Source organism: Suillus fuscotomentosus (genome assembly GCF_016647785.1).
Source record: "Suillus fuscotomentosus strain FC203 chromosome Unknown F5891scaffold_4, whole genome shotgun sequence".
Classification (NCBI taxonomy): domain Eukaryota; kingdom Fungi; phylum Basidiomycota; class Agaricomycetes; order Boletales; family Suillaceae; genus Suillus; species Suillus fuscotomentosus.
Window position 1 is genome coordinate 1,103,154 of NW_024539516.1, and position 16,815 is coordinate 1,119,968.

A 16,815-nucleotide genomic window follows, 5' to 3' on the forward strand; every position below is an offset into this window, starting at 1 on the left:
GGTGGCTTGTACATTACTCTTTTCCCTCGAAGTGATAGCTACGATTTGTACGATACGTGTACTACTGTCTTCTTACGAGCTGTCACATCTCGGTGCTAATATTGATCGCGGACCCTCTGAGCATTGAGCTGGAGGGTCCCGCTTGCCCTAAACAAACATCAATACGGCACTAGTGTTGCCGCGAGGCGAATCAAATCGAATCGAGGTGGAAATTTGTGGTACCTCGACACAGTTCGATACTTACGAGTTGCAACGAGTTGCGCCTCGTTCGACTCGCGAGTTACTAACGAGTTCAGAATTATGCGAACCGGTGGTTCAGCCAATGAGAAGCCAGGGATGCTAGATACTGCCAACGACGATTTTTGCAAGTAATACACGATGAGCAGACAGAAACTACAATCAACTAGTTACAATCAATTTCCCTTGCATTTGCAAGGAACTGATCGAGCTCGCGAAGATTCCCAGTAGCCATTAGCTCGTCAACTGCTCTTGAAGTCACAGGTCCAGATATCGTGTAGTCCTGCTCATTAGCTACCAGGTCCTCCGTAAAATTGAGGCGGTCTTGCTTGTAAGTGAACTTCAGAACTTGTAGCGCCTCGAGTATGGTCGGAGATAGGTTGCTGCGCTGTAGAGTGCAGGTCTCTTTGGTTGATGAAAATATGCGCTCGGAAGGCACAGATGAAGCTTGAGCAGGCAGAACGTCCATGGCGACACAAAATAGAAGCGGGAATGTGTGTTCTTTTTGCTAGAATATAATACTCCTTAATTCTATGAAATTAATGAAAAAAAATGATATGACATACCTCCCAAAAACGAACTATATCTGTTGTGCGTTCAGCCACGTCAGGTAGTAATCCTGCATCTTCGTAACGAGAAAACTCGCACTCGGCATCTTTCCTGTCTTGTTCGAGTTCCTTGCGAATGAGTTCCTGCACAGTTTCTGGTGCTGTCGTTGGTTCGGAGACAAGTGTTCAGGGCTGAGATGACTCGGAGGAAATGACCATGGGCCAGGATTCTGCTGCAACGACATGGGGTAAAATGTTGCTCGCAGCAATAGCTCTGAGCCACAAAGTGTTTTACTTCAATTGAAAATTTCAGTGTCCAGTCAGGGTCTCAAGAGTCAATAGCCGAGAGTGACAATCCAGATTCCAAGTTCTTTTGGATGTTGGAGGGGAACTTAGCTGCCAATCTGTGTGCCAATTGCAATGAAGGGATACAACAATAATGACCATTATGATGTAGTACAGGGGATTACGATGTATGGCATGAACTCGTTTCTAACTCGCGAGTCCAACGAGTTGTAACTCGATTTAGTTCGGAAGGTTCGAGTTGAAACGAATTGGGTCATTTTCGAGCCGAGCCGAGTTTAGCTCGAGTTGACCTCACCTCGACAACAACACTATACGGCACACACACATTCTAAGTCCGACGACTGTCCAGTACTGCCCGCTACTCCACGTATCCCTGTTCGAAGCACCGTATCCAAGCCAATAGTTCGTACTAATTACACCGATGACTCATCATCGATTCTAGCACACAGAAGCATACTGTCTCATCGGGCGTTGCCAATACATAGGATTTTCAAAAAAGCTCCGTATCTGAAAACTACATCTGAAGGCATGAAATAGATATATCATAGTCTCCTTCAATTTCTAGAGCTTCAAGCTTCAGCGCAACCACCACCGCGCTCCAATTATGGCAGATGCTATAGTCTCAGGGGTGTGAGGCACCTGTGGGTTTCCTTGGTCGCAAATCGATTTAACCTCTTAACCGAGGTTACATAAGTTAAGTTATGATGGTTCCGGTTAGTGCAACCAGCGGTCTTCGTGATGTATGTGCAAGCTCTACTTATCCACGGACGTCTGCGCGATAGCCTCCGCTAAATTCGGGCTCTAGATCTTTGCATCAACCACTCCTCCACCCATAATCGCTTTCATGCCATGAAGTGAGCTTCCGTCCAGCTGTCAAGTCATGTTCTCGTCAGCCTGTCGACATCACAAACGAAACCAACGCACAAGGCCTTCAAGGTGATCTGTCCTGCCCTCGTCTATCACTGTCACTTCTATCGCAGGAACCTCGTCGTCCGCAACTTGCAGCGGCACCTCACCCTAAGTCACCCATGAGCAACACCTCGTGTTGAATACCCGTCAAACTCACCTGAATCCGCACCTCTACCCTCACCCACCCCGTATTAACCATGGGTCCCTTTCGCTTCCATGTCCCCCCACCCAATCGCACAATTGCGCCCACCAGTTGCGCAATACACAACCCATGACTCACAAGTGCGATATGCTCATTCCCCCCGGACCTCGCAACATTCACTACATGAGGAAGCACAACATCCCTCACTGCCTTCTCACCCCTCCTCGTCAAATCCTCCACCGACTCCCCGCCAGGAAATGCCACGTGTTTCTCGCTTTCATATAATATCGGGTACTTTCCCTCCGCAAAGTGAGCTTCGAGTGTCTTGCCTGGCTCCCGTACGCATGTCTGATGCCCTTCTGCAGCTCCAAAGCTTTGCTCTCTGATGTCGGTGATGGTGAAATCATGAGGAGGCTTGGGTGTGGGTTGCGCGTCTAGTACCGCTTGGGCTGTGTCCCGTGCGCGGGGTAGAGGAGACGCATAGATCTTGGTGAATTGTGTGTCTGCAAAGTATGCGCCTACGGCGCGTGCTTGCTGTTCTTGGGTTTAGCTCGCGCTGAGGGGGAGGTGGGAGAAAGGCTTACCTGCGTTCCTGATAGCCAAGATCAGTCGTGATGCTCGTTAGATAAACGCGCATTCGAACTATGACTTACCTCTTTCCGTGAGAGGACATTCCGTGCAGCCCGACCAGAGAGCTAGCTGCAATCATCTTGTGATCAGTGGGTATCACCAGACCACTACTTCAGCCTTACTACGTTGTGTGTGGACTCTCCATGTCTAATCTGTGCACATGCCATCAGCAATATGGAAGGATCTCCCAGAGTCATTAGAGGGACGTGCCAATGTCACTGTGAGCATCTCGTCTGATCAGAGGTATCGACGGCAATCCAATCGATGGCAAGGCTTGCAGGGTTTACTTACATACCGAAACGCAACCGAAATGAGGCTCTAGCGTGTCGGAGCATAAATTTCACATTGACGGTAATTTGACGCGCAGATTTCATTCTGACGCCCCCGGTTATATTTAGCACGATTGTGGTACGATGACAGCCGCATTCCAGAGTTTGAGAAAGAACACTTTGCTTGGGCGTGTGACATGCCAGAGAATGATGGTCCCTCTCAACTACAAGTCCCCTTTGACGCAACTCTGATGAACGGATCATGAAAGATCGTGGCCACGGGAAGGCGACTAGTCGAACTCAGGGTTCCTTCCATCAGGCGCCCGAACCGTATGATCGGTTCCGCAAGACTGGACAAAAAGCCGAGACCACCAGCAAAACACTGAGGGCTCACCGCAAAATAATAATCGTGTGACACCACAGGAACCAGCTCTATCCTGAAACACAATCATAACATTCGTTTCATGCACTTACAGAGGCTAGAAATACGGAGCTAAAAATTGCCGAGGCAGAAAGCAGTGTCATAAAATTGGCATGCTGTATTTTTATGAAGCCAACTCGGTTCGCCCGTTTCCAACTGGAAAAACAGGCACCACCGGTCAGCTCTTTCGAAGTACGTCGCACGAGCGGTGATTGGTAACTGGCAACACCGAACGGGGCGATGTTCAGAAAGCTGGAGAACGTGGGTTGACCGCGCGGCGCGTTATGGTTGCGAATCCTTAATGAGATTGTGCATCGTAAGAGACCGAGAGATTTGCGTCGAGGCAAGTACCAGTTGTCTGCAAAAGTCGGTGTGCTCTGAGGTAGGCATTCGTTCAGTTTAGTGCGACGAAGGTCGAAGGGGCCCGTACGCCTGGGTACGTGAATGGTACGTGAAGCTCTGCGTTGCTGGTCGTTTGTAGATGTACATTTTTTCTGGTTGGGACAACACCGCAGAATCACCGCGAGGAGTATGTGGAGGACCGAGGTAGTAGGGCATCGCAAGTAGAACGGCATTATCATCAGGCACCCAGAGCGGGGATAGACTCAGCCGTTGCGTCCATGTGCGTCCACACAAAGATAGAGTAGAACCAGTGAGCTGAACACCCAGTCAAAAAGGTGTGCTGCATGCTGTAGGTCAGCGATAAGCCACGCACCATGCACATTGTAAGTGCAGCAGCTCGACGGGAAAAGTTACATGCATGATGCATGATGGATAGATAGCAATCAATCGCAGTTTGCGCATGCTTTCTTTGTTAGGAAACGCAGCTGATTTTTTTGGCCTGAGCATAGCCAAGCTGATGGCGTCAAAGTCGACATTTAAGCGCTAAGCGCTCTGCGAACAGAACGCTACAGGTCAACAAACAAGCATCAACATAAGATATTCGTCGACCAGCTACGCAAAACATCAGAAACCGTCAAACAAGTTACCGTGAGTTTTCTCTTGTTCACTGCATCTACTATCGTAATAACAGTGATGTTTATAGCAGATATTCTTAACTCATAATGAACCGACCAGGTGTGTTCTCAGCTTGCTCTGGCGCCATTGTTGCACTTAGTTCCGGCCAGGTCAACCTCTACAGCGACCACCAAGTCTTGCTCCTCCAGCTGGTTTGTCGTCGCAATTTCGGTCTCCCTACCCAACGTCGCAATATCCTCTACCACAACGGAGTTATCCGACACCAACCCTTCAGCAACAAAATGCGCACCGAACGCCTGCCATTGCACCAGGGTCTAATGTCACAAGTTATGCAACGCAGGCAGGGCAGAGTGGGTCAGGTGCTGCAGGTGCAGTGGCGCAGAGCAGAGATTTTGGCCCCGATGATTTTCCAGCGCTGGGAAGTCAGGCAGGTCAGCAGCCATTAAGCGGCCAGAACTCGACTCAATCGCAGAATCCACCGTCTGGTGCTGATCTCAGTGCGCCACCCGGTGTACCACCTCCGGGAGTAAGCCCGCATGTGTCAAACGGGACGCATCATATACATCCGCATCAGCATAACGCACACCCACAGCTGCATAATCCACAACCAACACATAACCCACTTGTGCAGGCTCACCATCATCCACAGACTCCCGCACAGCAGGTGCTCATGTCCGCAGCAGACCGGTGGGGCTTGCTTGGCCTGCTCGCAATGATTAAGAACGCCGGTGTTGATGCAGATGGAGGTCTGAGTAGCGTCGGTACGGATTTAGGTGCAATGGGACTCGACATGGGTTACGAGGGGTATGTCAGTGCATCACTAGACGCTTGGACGGTTTTTGCTTATGTTACATGAAAGAAACCTGTATTCGACATTTGTTACGCCGTGGGCAGATCAATCTGCAGCCCATAGCGTTGAACCTGATTTTCATCTGCCTCCGTGTTATAGCGCTCAACCACCGCCATTAGGACCAGCCAAGCCGGAGCTTTCAGTGATGAGACGCTGTTTTTCATGTTCTATTCAAGTCCGAGGGATGCACTGCAAGAAATCGCAGCGCAGGAATTGTAGGTCTCGATTCATGTCTCAGAAAACTTTCGATGCTCCCACAGTGTTGTTTTGGCTGCCATACTTACGGATTTAGACTGACTCGCGGCTTCACAGGTGGAATCGCAATTGGCGATACCACAAAGACCTACGGATTTGGATAACAAAAGAAAGCGGCAGTGCTCCATCATCAAAAATCCCAGGGGGCGAAGCAGGAACATACACATGGTGGAATCCCGATGACTGGTGCAAAGAGCGTAAAGAGATGAGCGTTCGCTATGCAGACCTCGAGGAGAAGACAGTCGCAGCATTTGTAATGGGACCGGGCCTGGTATTGGCACAACCCGGTCAAACCATACCTGGGCAGCAGCAGGTGCAGGGTGCCGCAGGGCAGCAGGGAGGAGCACAGTCTGCTGGGCAAGCTAGGATGCAAATGGCGGGTATCTAGGCTGGAGTGATGACCTTATCATCGTATTCGATTCGCATGTGTGCTTACGTATTTTAAGTTCTGCTTCATCGCCATTTTTTTGTGAAGTGAACGATTGTATCTGCGATTCTGTGGCACTCTTGAAAATATTCTTCCTTCGTCCTAATTTCCTTTTGTGTAAGTGAACAAGTGGTCACCTGACACAAAATGAAATTATACTTCGAACAGAAGCCACCAGTGTTGTTGGCAGCTTGATTGAAGTATTGTGGTCAGAGAATTAGGAGCATAAGTTTCATGCTGTCTCGCTCACTATTCCGAGCAACCACTTTCTTCTCCCACGGTTCTTGCTCGAGGAGGGCATTCTCGACGAGAAATCTCGGTCCGAACCATGATCTCCTCCAAATGCTATCACAAAGTGAGTTCCTTAAGTTTAAACTGCAGAGAAAATCCTCAACCCCCGACGTAGATTTAGAGCGTGAAAACACCTGTCCGAACAGAAACGGTTACAAAGTTCGTGCGTTTGCACGAGCTATCGAGGCTATCGGTGCGCTGGAGGAACCCGTGCGGGACGTAGCTCAGGTGAAAAAGGTTAGAACTATTTGCTACTGACCCTGCGAGATTAGTATTCACTGCTAGGGACTCTGTGTAGCTGAAGGGGGTAGGCGTTGGAATCAGAAACAGGATAGACGCGTTCTTGTCGGGTAAAGATTATGTCCGTAGGTGTTACGCGTCTTGCAAGTGTCCGTGGGTTTCATGCGCGTCTCCAGGACCCGGAAGCTGTCATCAAACCTTCTGAAGGAGTGTCGAAATCCAAGGCAAGAGGGAGTTCTGATCCTGAGGCGAAACAGAAGAACATGATAACTCGGTCATTGCAGTCTGTTTCTGCCATTGGGTACTACACGTTCACCCTGCGTTGAATTTGACGATGTTCTGACAAATTGCATAACTACAGCCCAAGGACTGCGAAAGTCCTCGTTGACGCGGGTTGTACATCCATTGGGGATCTGAAGACACCGAAGTTCTTTGACATGTTGAGTCCCTCGCAGCAAATCGGCGCGCGATACTACGGGCATCTCGAACGACCTGTCGAGAGAAGTCAAGCCGAACTACTCGCTGTGCGTTATTGATTTATTACTCGAAGAATGCTTCATCGGCTCATCAATGTCTAGAAATTTATTTTGGAGAACATCTCTTGTAAATTTGATGTTGAGCTCGTGGGTAGCTAGTAAGCAATCTGCATCCTGTCCTCTTTCTACGTTAACTTCAATAGTCGGCGGGGTGCTCGATCGTTCTTGGGCGTTGATATTATGTTGACTCACCCTTCTCATGTCCATGTGCCTACGCCCCCATCAAAGAATGGTTCAGTTGCACAAGGAATTAGCAGGACACGTTTTCACACATCATCTAGAAAGCTACGGGAAGTTCAGGACTCGCTTCTCTTGCGTGATGTGGTCTTCCCACTCGAAAGCCGTGGCCTCGTCGTTGAGACGCTGTCGCCTGGTTCCAAGAAGTGGCAAGGTGTGATACGGCTACCTGAAAGGACTGTAGACGGAACTTGGGAAGAACGTTCTCAACGAATCGAGCGTATTCGCGAGCAGCAGGGCCTTTACATTCGATTGGACTTGAAGTAAGTTTTGATAAAGATTTTTGGCGCACTGATTTGATGGCATGCAGCCTCGCCCCTGTGAAGTCAAAGGGAGCAGCACTACTCGCGTTGACTGGGGACAAGGAATTCAACATTGACATCCGTACCAAAGCTGCGCGACTGGGCCTGCTCCTCGATGAATTCGGCCTGTGGAGGTGGACCTCTGACCCATCACTCCCAGCGGATGCAGAGGAAGGGTACTGGACGTTTGTAGAAGGTGAAAGCGAAGACGCTGTCCTGCGCGAGCTCGGCATGAATTATGTGGAGCCAATAAAACGCAACTTTGCCTACCTCTCCAATTCTGACTTGGACACGCCGACCGTAAAAAAGGGGGGTAGGCCGCGGAAGGACATCGTGTAGTTCCGCTTTGGTTCTGTTTGCATCTACGTATTATACTACTGCATGCGTCAAGAATCATCATTTAATCACTGGCATAATCTTGATGCATCGATGAAGAATGACACCGGTGTTATAGTTTGTGCTTGAATTACTCTTTCTGCCTGCACAGGCTTCGTGAAATCAATGGATTCCACGGCGCTTGGAATTAACAAGCAACACTAAATAGTTGCAGGTTGCGCAGTCACACTACCACCAAATCTATCGGTGTGCGGGCGTAGAGGTAATATAATCGCGGATTAATCGAACACACTTTGAACTTTAACTGTGCCACTACTTGGCACACCAATGGCACACTCTACCTATCTCCCGACACCCACTTTCAACTTATTGGAGAGGTGGTACACTGCGTTCAAAGTGTGCTGCCTGGCTTCCAGCGCATCGGGAGGCAGACACTGACACCTTATTAGTTCCGAAGCTGATCATGGCATATTACCAAACTCGAGTCGCGCTGTTATATTTATGCAATGTAAAAATCGGTGTAAGTGAGAGCTAGTAGACTAGTGGCGGTGTCTAGGTTAGCGTGACCTAAGACATCTGGGCTAACTTCCACATAAATTCAGATGACATCGACCCAACACCGACGACGTATGCGACGAGCCAGACCGCGGTAAGGACGTGGCAGACAGCGTTCTGAGAGCTGAAGCCTGCTAGCAACATCGCTGGGGACGAAGCAGTACATGAGGACCAAGGGAGAGCACATCATTAGTCGAGCAACCCACCAAATATGAAGCAATTCAGGGACAGGCCAGCAAAGAACATGGGCATGACCATCGACGAGAGGTAAGACAAGAGGAAATAACCGCCTGGCTTGATTTGCTAATGATGAGTTAGTGGATGTTGTCAAAGAAAAATAATCCCTACCTCTTGAGTCCACTGGCGATCGGCATGTAGCCAACGTATCATGCCCAAGCCCGATGTCAACATTGCAATCATGGCCATCATGAGCGATATGAAGAGTAGAAAATAGGGGGCAGGCGAGGTGTAGTCAAAATACGGCGCGGGAGAGACAGTAGTCACGAAAACACCACTCGTCGCGAGAAGTAAACCGGCCTTCCGAAGTTTTAGACTGTGTAAGCGCCGGCGAGGAGTTGAATTGCTTACTGCGGTGATAGTGTTGGTCAGGATAGAGCATTGCCTTTCCCTAGCATTCTGGAACGCGTCCTCGGATTGCAGCGACTCCCAATGGGTTTCAAGATCGGGACGTCCCAGTGCAAAAAGACAGAGTAATCTCGTTACAAAGGACGCGTCACGAAGAGCTCCGGGAAGCATTCGGTCTTCAGCAAGTGTACTTTCGTCGGAAGTCCGAGCCCCATAAATGTTGGAAGCCTAGCGTAGTTCAGTCATGCAAGCCTAAGTCTTCCTACATTTTGAAAACGTACATCCGGTAAAGTCATGTCGAGCGGTCAAAGAGAAGAGTGCAGCTGGACTACGTATACTGCATCTTGACATGCTGGCTTATATGCGATTGAGAGTTTTTGAATACCCCGTGGGTACTAATACTTAGTAGTACTTTCAATCCAGAGGCGACCTGATCCGAAACAACGGTATCATGCTAAAATAGGTCCACCGTGGGCTATGTAGTAACTACAAAAGCCCGTAATATTATTCTCTATGTAGGGCACCAGATTCTCCTTGCTGTGCGACGTGCGTTAGACCCTTTGATTCGGAAGTTTTATAACAATGTACCATTACCGAATATGTTCGCGTGAACTTTAATCGTGCAGGCGTCAGTCTTCTGGTTCTGTGTAAACACTTCCGCCCTCGATAAAACAGGACTCACTGCGTGTTGTTCGGAGGTTTTGCCGATAACGGAGGTGGTTCCACTGCACGACTAAAGTTCACGCGAACATATTTGGTAATGGTAAGCCTGCACGACTAAAGTTCACGCGAACATATTTGGTAATGGTACATTGTTATAAAACTTCCGAATCAAAGGTCTAACGCACGTCGCACAGCAAGGAGAATGATATTATGGGCTCTTGCCTGCTCTTGCACTTAACTTACATAGCCGCTATCATCACGATGGACCTATCATAGCATGATACCGTTGTTTTGGTTCAGGTTGCCTATGGATTGAACTTAGTACTAAGTACTATTAGTACCCCACTCTGGCAGGCTGACAGTACCCTTCGACCGCAGTGTATCAGTAAGCTGATATAAGGTGTACTTGTGGTATCTACACTGCAAAAAAAAGATACAGATCAAGAAGCACCGACGAGAGGTTTTTGATTCATCCATGACGTCACTCAGTACTCATTATTAGTTGATCGGAGCTGTCTTCAGACCGAATTGGACGCAGCGCTCAGGCTGTCAAAATTTCCATTTCAGCTGTCTAAGACGGAAGAGACTCCACGGAATGTGGCAATATCGTTTCATGATTGGCTTCACTGATTTTTGTACATCTTGCTCAGAACTGCGTGTTAAGGAAGGTGAGGAAGTGGGATGACGGCTCTTAATATCTCCAACTCTTGCCCAGCCTGATGGGTCTTGGAGAGTTGTTACACATGGTCACAACATGAATCAGTCCGCAAAATTTGATAGTAGATAAACTTATGAACCAACGTGGTAATATTAAACAAACAACTGCACCTGGCGTCTATTTTCCAGCCCCCCGAATCGCATGATTCCGCCTGTAACCATGATTCACAGCAAGAGGTCATCTCCATCACTGGCAGAAGCGGATGTTCCGCCAGAGGTGCCTATACCACCAAAATTCCCGAATCCGCTACCCATTCCCATCTGGATTGAACCTGGCTTCTGACTCGATGCCCAAATACCAGCCTGGGCTTTCTCTTTCTCGAGATCTTTAATAGATTTACCAGTGTTCCCAGATTTGACAGTTGGGGTCGTCGATGATGTGCCTAGAGACAACGACCACAAGTCCTCAAAGTTCGATGACGATTTCGGGGCTGCAGCAGGTGAAGCTTTTAGGGGTGGAGCTGCGGGGATGATTGGGACAGCTGACATCGATGTTCGGACGGATGTCGTAGGCGACAGCGGTGTCGACGTAGACCACAAGTTGCCGGATGACCCGCCAGCAGTAGTAGGGAAAATTTGTCTGTTTGTGGGAGAAAGCGCCCTCGCAGAAGTGTTGGAAAATGCAGCGGGTTTAGGAATTTGTGATCCAAGTGATGGGCTCATCGTGGGTGTTCGATTGGCAGGAGGGCTTGTACTCCGTAGCATCTCCATCAACGTAGGCTTAGTGGGGAGAGAAGCAGATGCTGGGGCAGGTGAAGATAGTGCGGGTGAAGACGGCGCAGCTTGGAAATCAGCAAAATCATCATCTGCATGAGTTACATAAGTTATCTGAAAGAACCTTCTAATGGGCGCCTCACCATCGAGACTGACATTACCTACGGATGGAAGGGCTTTGTTCGTGTTAGACACGGGATTGACGCTGGCAGCGACCACCGGCTCGTCACTGAAGCCACCCAGGAGATCGACCTCAGGTTCTTTCGGCTTCGGAGGCGCAGGTTGCACCGGACGAACAGGAGAACCAACTGATTGTGTGCCCTGACGGGACCCAGTATGACTCCTACTGACAGAACCTGATCGTCTGACAACAGTCTCGTCATCCCCAGCAGTGTACTCCTCGAAGTCCTTTCTACCATTGCTATCTCTGAAACCAGAATTGCCTCCGTAATCTATCACAACGTGAGCAAATGATGAATTTTGAGATCTACAAGACTCTCACCATCTCTACCACTCATTCTGTCGCCATAATAGCCTCCACTTCCACTCGAGAAGCTATCGCTGCCAAATCCACCGAAGCGGCTGCCACCCGAGCTGAAGCTCATGGAATCGTTGCCAGTACCGACATATTTATGGCGATTGGTTTTCGCTTTCCGTCGCTCCGTGCGGATGGCATCTACATCGGACAATAGGTCTACCAGTTCACGGGCCCGGTTGCGGACTATATACGCAGTACGTCAGAGGTGTCGTTTGATTCGCAGTCAACTGCATACCATTCTGGCCCTCATCTTTGCCCTTGTCGTCTATGTAATGGAAATTTCTGAGCATCTTGAGTGTGGAGATGTGGGAACGAGAGTCATCGACAACTCTCTCACTGCCGTGTTTGATTAAGTATTCAAGCAGTTGGAGGGCCTGTGGACGTATGTTAGCGGGAGGGCTGGATAAAACACAACAGCCTACCTTGTAAATCTGTCTCCACTGCCGTGCCTCTTTTTCCATAAACCGGGCATATATACACGGCATGATCTCATTGAAGTTTTGGCTAGGGTACGTCAATGGGGCATACAGTCGGAACCCTGGAGTAATAGGCTTACAAGTTGAATGTCCTATGCAAAATGTCAATTGACATCTAATACGATATAAAAGTCACTAACCCTTGAGCAATTTCTTGCATTAATGTGGAACTAGGCGCCCCTAGCGTTGCCCGATGAGTCTACTATGCCCTGCATTGAGCTTGGTCGTGATATGCTTACCAAGGTTCGTCATTAGTCGCCTCCCTGACTTTGGATTCCATCTCGCTAACATTAAGCACAACATTTTTGGCCTATATCATGAACTATCAGCATGTGTAATTGCAATTGCCCTGCTCTTCGTTGCCACGTACTTGGTTGTACATGTTCTTGAGGTCGTAAACAGTCAGGTTTGACAGGGTACTCGCCAGGGAGTCGAAGCGATCCATGGTGGGCAAAATCAAGGACACAGCTGGCAGCTCAATGGAAAGCACGGTCACGGTCTGAATGTGCAGCTGCCACCGCCTCAGCTGTGGATTATGTAATCAATTGTCGATGATCATGTGATCTCGACGCGTAAATGGAGTCGACCCCTGCAGAAGGGGTTGATGCTGATCTAGTGGTTCTACTCGGAGAACTGATCTGGAACAGGGAACAGGGATTCTCTTGGCTCCGTCCAACTTGTCAACGTTCGTTGGATTGGCCACATTGGCGCACGACCGTTGCCTTCGTGCTGGTTTAGGTCGGCCTTTGTTACCCAGTTGCTTGGCGGTAGTGACGATTCGGGACGTGACGTCCTGTTCCTACTACTATCCCCGTGCCTCACCAGAACGGACGTTCAACGCATTCGATCCAGCACGTTATAATTGGCGGAGGGACTGTACGCCAGACGATTCTCGCATATGCGTCGCACTGACTCGCATAGTAGAAGTTTCTAGCGAGAGATGCACTCATTTCTCTCTCATATCCGAGGCCGAGGTATTGGTAACCATTCCACTGCCGCTCCGCCTTTGCAACCAGAAAACTGCTGCATCGTCCCGCCCACTCCTGCCCTCAGTTATGGTGTGGATTCAACCATCGAAACATCCCCAGCAGTGCGTCATGGCATAGACAAGAGGATTCTCGAGAATCCGAGTTCATACTTGGACATGGCTGATTCAGAATCTCTGCCTCGCAGCTTAACTCCAAGAACTCGGAGACACACTGTAGATGTTAGTAATTGGGGGCTTCGCAATATACTGCGGGCAAAACCCATCTCCGAGAGTGTATGCGAAGTGGACAAACCTGGGTCAGACTCACCGGCTCATGAAACAACTCTAAGCGAATCAAAATCAATTGACCACCTAGCTGCACCTGGGGACTGGTCCACGTTTGGTCGCCGACGAGTGCGCAGCTCCCCAATAGTACCAGAATTTGCAGACGTCGGTCCCACCAAAGACACTACCAGACGAACGTCACATTCTCCTTCGCTGAAGAGAAGTAACAGCAATAAGAGTGATGAAGGCCTCAGCTCAGCAGAAAGTTTGCACTCTATCATCAGCTCCCATAGTGTGCCACGATCCTCCATAGCGCATCGCGATACATTAGCACAAAAAAGCAATAGGGGATGTACTTTAACGACATCTGTCAATAATCACACAAGCAGCTCATCCATCCATTCCAAATCATCACCAACAGATATCGTGTCCTCTAGGCTGCATCCACGAACACCTAATAGACCACGATCCAATACGTCTCCGACAGCCCGCCCAACTGCATACTTCACTACACCTATCCTTCGCGAACTGGGATTCGACTCTCCCGGAACATTTGGCCATCCGACACCCGAGAGCCGGTCCACGTTTACGTTTGCATGTGCATCGCCCCCACCCCCTCTGCCCCCCTTGAACCACCCGGCTTTGTCATCCTACCTCAAGGACAAAAACGTTAATAATATCACTCCCACAGCATTAGGTTTCGCATCGGACCGATCCAACTCATTTCCCAAACGCTCATCACGGATCCCGTCTGGCATTGGTGATGATTTCTTCGTATCGCTATCAATGAAATTTGGCCGATCTGTCCGACGTTCTGCAAGCCTCCCGAAGGTGCAGGATGTCTTCCCTCCTTCCTCGGAAGAGCAGCCTGCTGCCACTGCACAACGCCTCCGTACACGAACAATATCCGACAAAGCACGACTCCGTCGACGCAACAGTGCCTCTTGGAGTGCACAACAAGCTACAGAAGGTGTCAACTCATCTTCAAACAATGCATGGCCCGCAGAGGTATCGCGCGAAATGCTGCGACTTTCGTTGGGTGAAGGACTTGACCTCGTCAAGTGGCCATCTGCCCAAAGTGGTGTCCCGGGTCCGGGGTCCGAAACACGCGGTAGCAGCGTGGCGCAATTTCCTAATCAGGCGCCCATATCACGATCATTTTCTCCATCACCTTCACCACTTCGACCACGCTCCCCAGCTCCCCAAGGTAAGTCCAGTGCTTACGGCATTCAGATATTGTTTTCTGCCACACATTCCGAATTCCGCATCTTCTCTCTCTTTGTATTCATCCATGTATTTTCTTATACGTTCACTTCAGTCCCTCGTTTCAGTCACTCACTCATTTGTTGTAGGCGGGGAACGTGCATCCCAGTCCCCATCCCCATCCCCATCTTCATCTCCATCTCCATCTCCATCCGCTAACCTTCCTCCTCCGACCCACCGCCCAACAAGTTACGTGGACCCGCGCATGTCTGCGAATCCAAATGGTACTCGCGTCGCTCCGGATGGCGCCACCTCGCCAAATTATACTCCTTCGAGACTAAACGTACCTGTGGGTCCAAGCAAAATACAAGGTCGTCCATCGTCTCAGTTTCTCCTCCCTCCCTCCATTGCTCCCACACCTGCACGTACTTCCCGCACAATCACCATGGATCCAAGTACCCCTACTCCTACCTCCCGTAACCATAGTGATAAGATTAAAGGCAAACGCAAAGCCGAAGACATAGACACCACACCGCCCGAGCAGAAAAAGGACGTGCAGCGCGCAACTTTCGCCGTCCCAGAGAGCCACCGAAGTACGTACCTTCCATTACGTCGCCTCTTCTCGACGGTTCCGAACGCGTATTGATTGCTGAATTTAATTACGCAGGTCAAAAGCTCTCTGCTTCATCTCACGCGCCATCATCGTACCACCGCAAGCGCGCCCGTATATCGTCCTCTCCTTTTGGCACCCCCATCCATTCGCGGCCTGTATCCACTCAGAGCCAGAGTATGAATTTAGAGCCAACACCCGAAGTGGGCAAGTTCGGTTCCTGGTCGAGCCGAACGAGCGCTCGTATCCTCTCTAGTCCTAGCGTACCATCTCATGCCGCGTCGTCCACTCATTCGACCCGCCCCCAACAAACCCCAAACAAGAACTCCCTCACCAACTCAATCACCCAGAATCAGAATCACGCGAGACGCCAAAGCATGTCTCAGGCGTCTATCCCTATCAGTGCGCTCGTGTCCCCGCATGCACCTTCAATCGTGCCATCTGGGAAATTCCACATGCGAGATCCTAGGCGCCCGCCGAAGAAACTTGCAGAGACGCCTTGGACGCTGCATTTTCGTGGGGAGGATGAGCCTGGGTCGCCTGTGCATGCGTGGTGCTTCTTTGTGGGATTCATTTTGTTCCCTGTCTGGTGGATCGCTGCGCTCTTTCTCCGCACACCGCGCACGCGTGTTGTTGGTGATGAGAAGGGAGTTTCACTGGATGATCCGCAGATCGAGCATGGTGAGTGATTATATAATGGAGTGTTTGGGTCCCGATGACGAATGTGTTGATGTAGACGCAAAAGCATGGCGGTTCCGGTGCCGTGTCATGTCTGTAGTGTCGCTGTTTACATACACCCCTTTCATCATTCTGGTGGTCTTCTTTGTCCGACGATAGCACTGCACATAAACAGGTCACGCACATTTTGCATACCAAGGACTTCACTCTTACCCGCAACGTCACATCACGTTTCTCATTACACTCACGACGTTCCGTTTTCTTGCTGCATACTTCACGCTCTATGCCAACCTCCTACGAACATTCCTTTCCATCGCAGTTTTCTTGTCCTATCCTGGTTCTGCGAACGTTCATCGACTGCATTCATTCCTTTCACTTACTGTCTTCACTCGTTTCTTGTGTTATTTGTCGACTTATCCGCGACCGCATTCCTAGAGTAGTCACCGCTATTAGTGTTGTTCATTGGTGTTGTGTTTTTACTAGTGTCATGGCAATCCAACTGAGGATTTTGGGGAAGCAAAAGCTTGGTCGAGTGCGTATCTGGGTAGATTACATATGAGTTGTAGTATACAAAGCACGAAAGTCGGAAAGCCACATTATATAGAGATACCCCTCCGAATCCCTCATTCCCTCCTCCAGTCCCGCGCGCGTGCGTGCTTCACTTCTGTACATGTGGGCGTATCGATGTAGAAGCACCAGACAATAGTCAGATGACGTAGTACTGTTACTTCTTTTCGGCCGCTGTCTCAATGACGGTCACCTCTTCCAATTCGGAATTGAGGAGCTCCAGTGAGTTAACGATGAGTACTAGTACTTGAGTCCTCTTTCACTACTCGTTCTGGGCCCTGCCGGCGCTCAAAATTTCATTCAAGTGCCTCATGAGTTGTATAGGGGTGGAAATAGTCATCGA

The 16,815-nt window shown here is 49.6% G+C and overlaps 8 protein-coding genes across 8 annotated transcripts; 3 read left to right on the forward strand and 5 right to left on the reverse strand.

Annotated features, from left to right (window-relative positions):
- Positions 1-418: 418 nt before the first annotated feature.
- On the reverse strand, positions 419-676 carry F5891DRAFT_892612 (uncharacterized protein; the record flags this gene model as incomplete). Its single annotated transcript, XM_041373317.1, has 1 exon — positions 419-676. A coding segment is annotated over one exon (258 nt), but the record flags the coding sequence as incomplete, so codon positions are not given.
- An 888-nt stretch (positions 677-1,564) lies between these two features.
- Positions 1,565-3,060, reverse strand: F5891DRAFT_477757 (phosphoglycerate mutase). The gene is made up of 6 exons (XM_041371972.1): positions 2,895-3,060; positions 2,796-2,841; positions 2,727-2,734; positions 2,158-2,676; positions 2,016-2,108; positions 1,565-1,961 (listed from the first exon to the last, which is right to left on the reverse strand). Exons 1-6 carry the CDS (start codon positions 2,967-2,969, stop codon positions 1,893-1,895), a joined length of 810 nt encoding a protein of 269 aa, XP_041232323.1. The 5' UTR covers positions 2,970-3,060; the 3' UTR covers positions 1,565-1,892.
- A 370-nt stretch (positions 3,061-3,430) lies between these two features.
- On the reverse strand, positions 3,431-4,323 carry F5891DRAFT_1003584 (uncharacterized protein). The gene has a single exon (XM_041360316.1). It carries the CDS (start codon positions 4,041-4,043, stop codon positions 3,504-3,506), a length of 540 nt encoding a protein of 179 aa, XP_041232324.1. The 5' UTR covers positions 4,044-4,323; the 3' UTR covers positions 3,431-3,503.
- Positions 4,324-4,398: 75 nt separating this feature from the next.
- On the forward strand, positions 4,399-6,078 carry F5891DRAFT_1003589 (uncharacterized protein). The gene is made up of 6 exons (XM_041360317.1): positions 4,399-4,452; positions 4,508-4,539; positions 4,590-5,244; positions 5,300-5,382; positions 5,421-5,505; positions 5,603-6,078. Exons 2-6 carry the CDS (start codon positions 4,527-4,529, stop codon positions 5,931-5,933), a joined length of 1,167 nt encoding a protein of 388 aa, XP_041232325.1. The 5' UTR covers positions 4,399-4,452; positions 4,508-4,526; the 3' UTR covers positions 5,934-6,078.
- A 66-nt stretch (positions 6,079-6,144) lies between these two features.
- F5891DRAFT_1003591 (uncharacterized protein) lies at positions 6,145-8,032 on the forward strand. Its single transcript, XM_041360318.1, has 8 exons — positions 6,145-6,327; positions 6,379-6,500; positions 6,562-6,624; positions 6,680-6,804; positions 6,865-7,027; positions 7,082-7,137; positions 7,183-7,539; positions 7,587-8,032. Exons 1-8 carry the CDS (start codon positions 6,207-6,209, stop codon positions 7,915-7,917), a joined length of 1,338 nt encoding a protein of 445 aa, XP_041232326.1. The 5' UTR covers positions 6,145-6,206; the 3' UTR covers positions 7,918-8,032.
- Positions 8,033-8,481: 449 nt separating this feature from the next.
- Positions 8,482-9,487, reverse strand: F5891DRAFT_1274535 (uncharacterized protein; the record flags this gene model as incomplete). Its single annotated transcript, XM_041370178.1, has 5 exons — positions 9,336-9,487; positions 9,058-9,282; positions 8,818-9,006; positions 8,676-8,772; positions 8,482-8,615 (listed from the first exon to the last, which is right to left on the reverse strand). The coding sequence occupies exons 1-5, from the start codon at positions 9,348-9,350 to the stop codon at positions 8,482-8,484; spliced, it is 660 nt and encodes a 219-aa protein (XP_041232327.1). The 5' UTR covers positions 9,351-9,487.
- Positions 9,488-10,334: 847 nt separating this feature from the next.
- F5891DRAFT_1003596 (uncharacterized protein) lies at positions 10,335-12,707 on the reverse strand. Its single transcript, XM_041360319.1, has 8 exons — positions 12,533-12,707; positions 12,402-12,472; positions 12,285-12,332; positions 12,109-12,190; positions 11,922-12,060; positions 11,651-11,869; positions 11,292-11,600; positions 10,335-11,240 (listed from the first exon to the last, which is right to left on the reverse strand). The coding sequence occupies exons 1-8, from the start codon at positions 12,605-12,607 to the stop codon at positions 10,600-10,602; spliced, it is 1,584 nt and encodes a 527-aa protein (XP_041232328.1). The 5' UTR covers positions 12,608-12,707; the 3' UTR covers positions 10,335-10,599.
- Positions 12,708-12,807: 100 nt separating this feature from the next.
- Positions 12,808-16,424, forward strand: F5891DRAFT_1003602 (uncharacterized protein). The gene is made up of 5 exons (XM_041360320.1): positions 12,808-13,038; positions 13,087-14,621; positions 14,767-15,210; positions 15,285-15,908; positions 15,964-16,424. The coding sequence occupies exons 2-5, from the start codon at positions 13,103-13,105 to the stop codon at positions 16,062-16,064; spliced, it is 2,688 nt and encodes an 895-aa protein (XP_041232329.1). The 5' UTR covers positions 12,808-13,038; positions 13,087-13,102; the 3' UTR covers positions 16,065-16,424.
- The last annotated feature ends 391 nt before the right edge of the window (positions 16,425-16,815 follow it).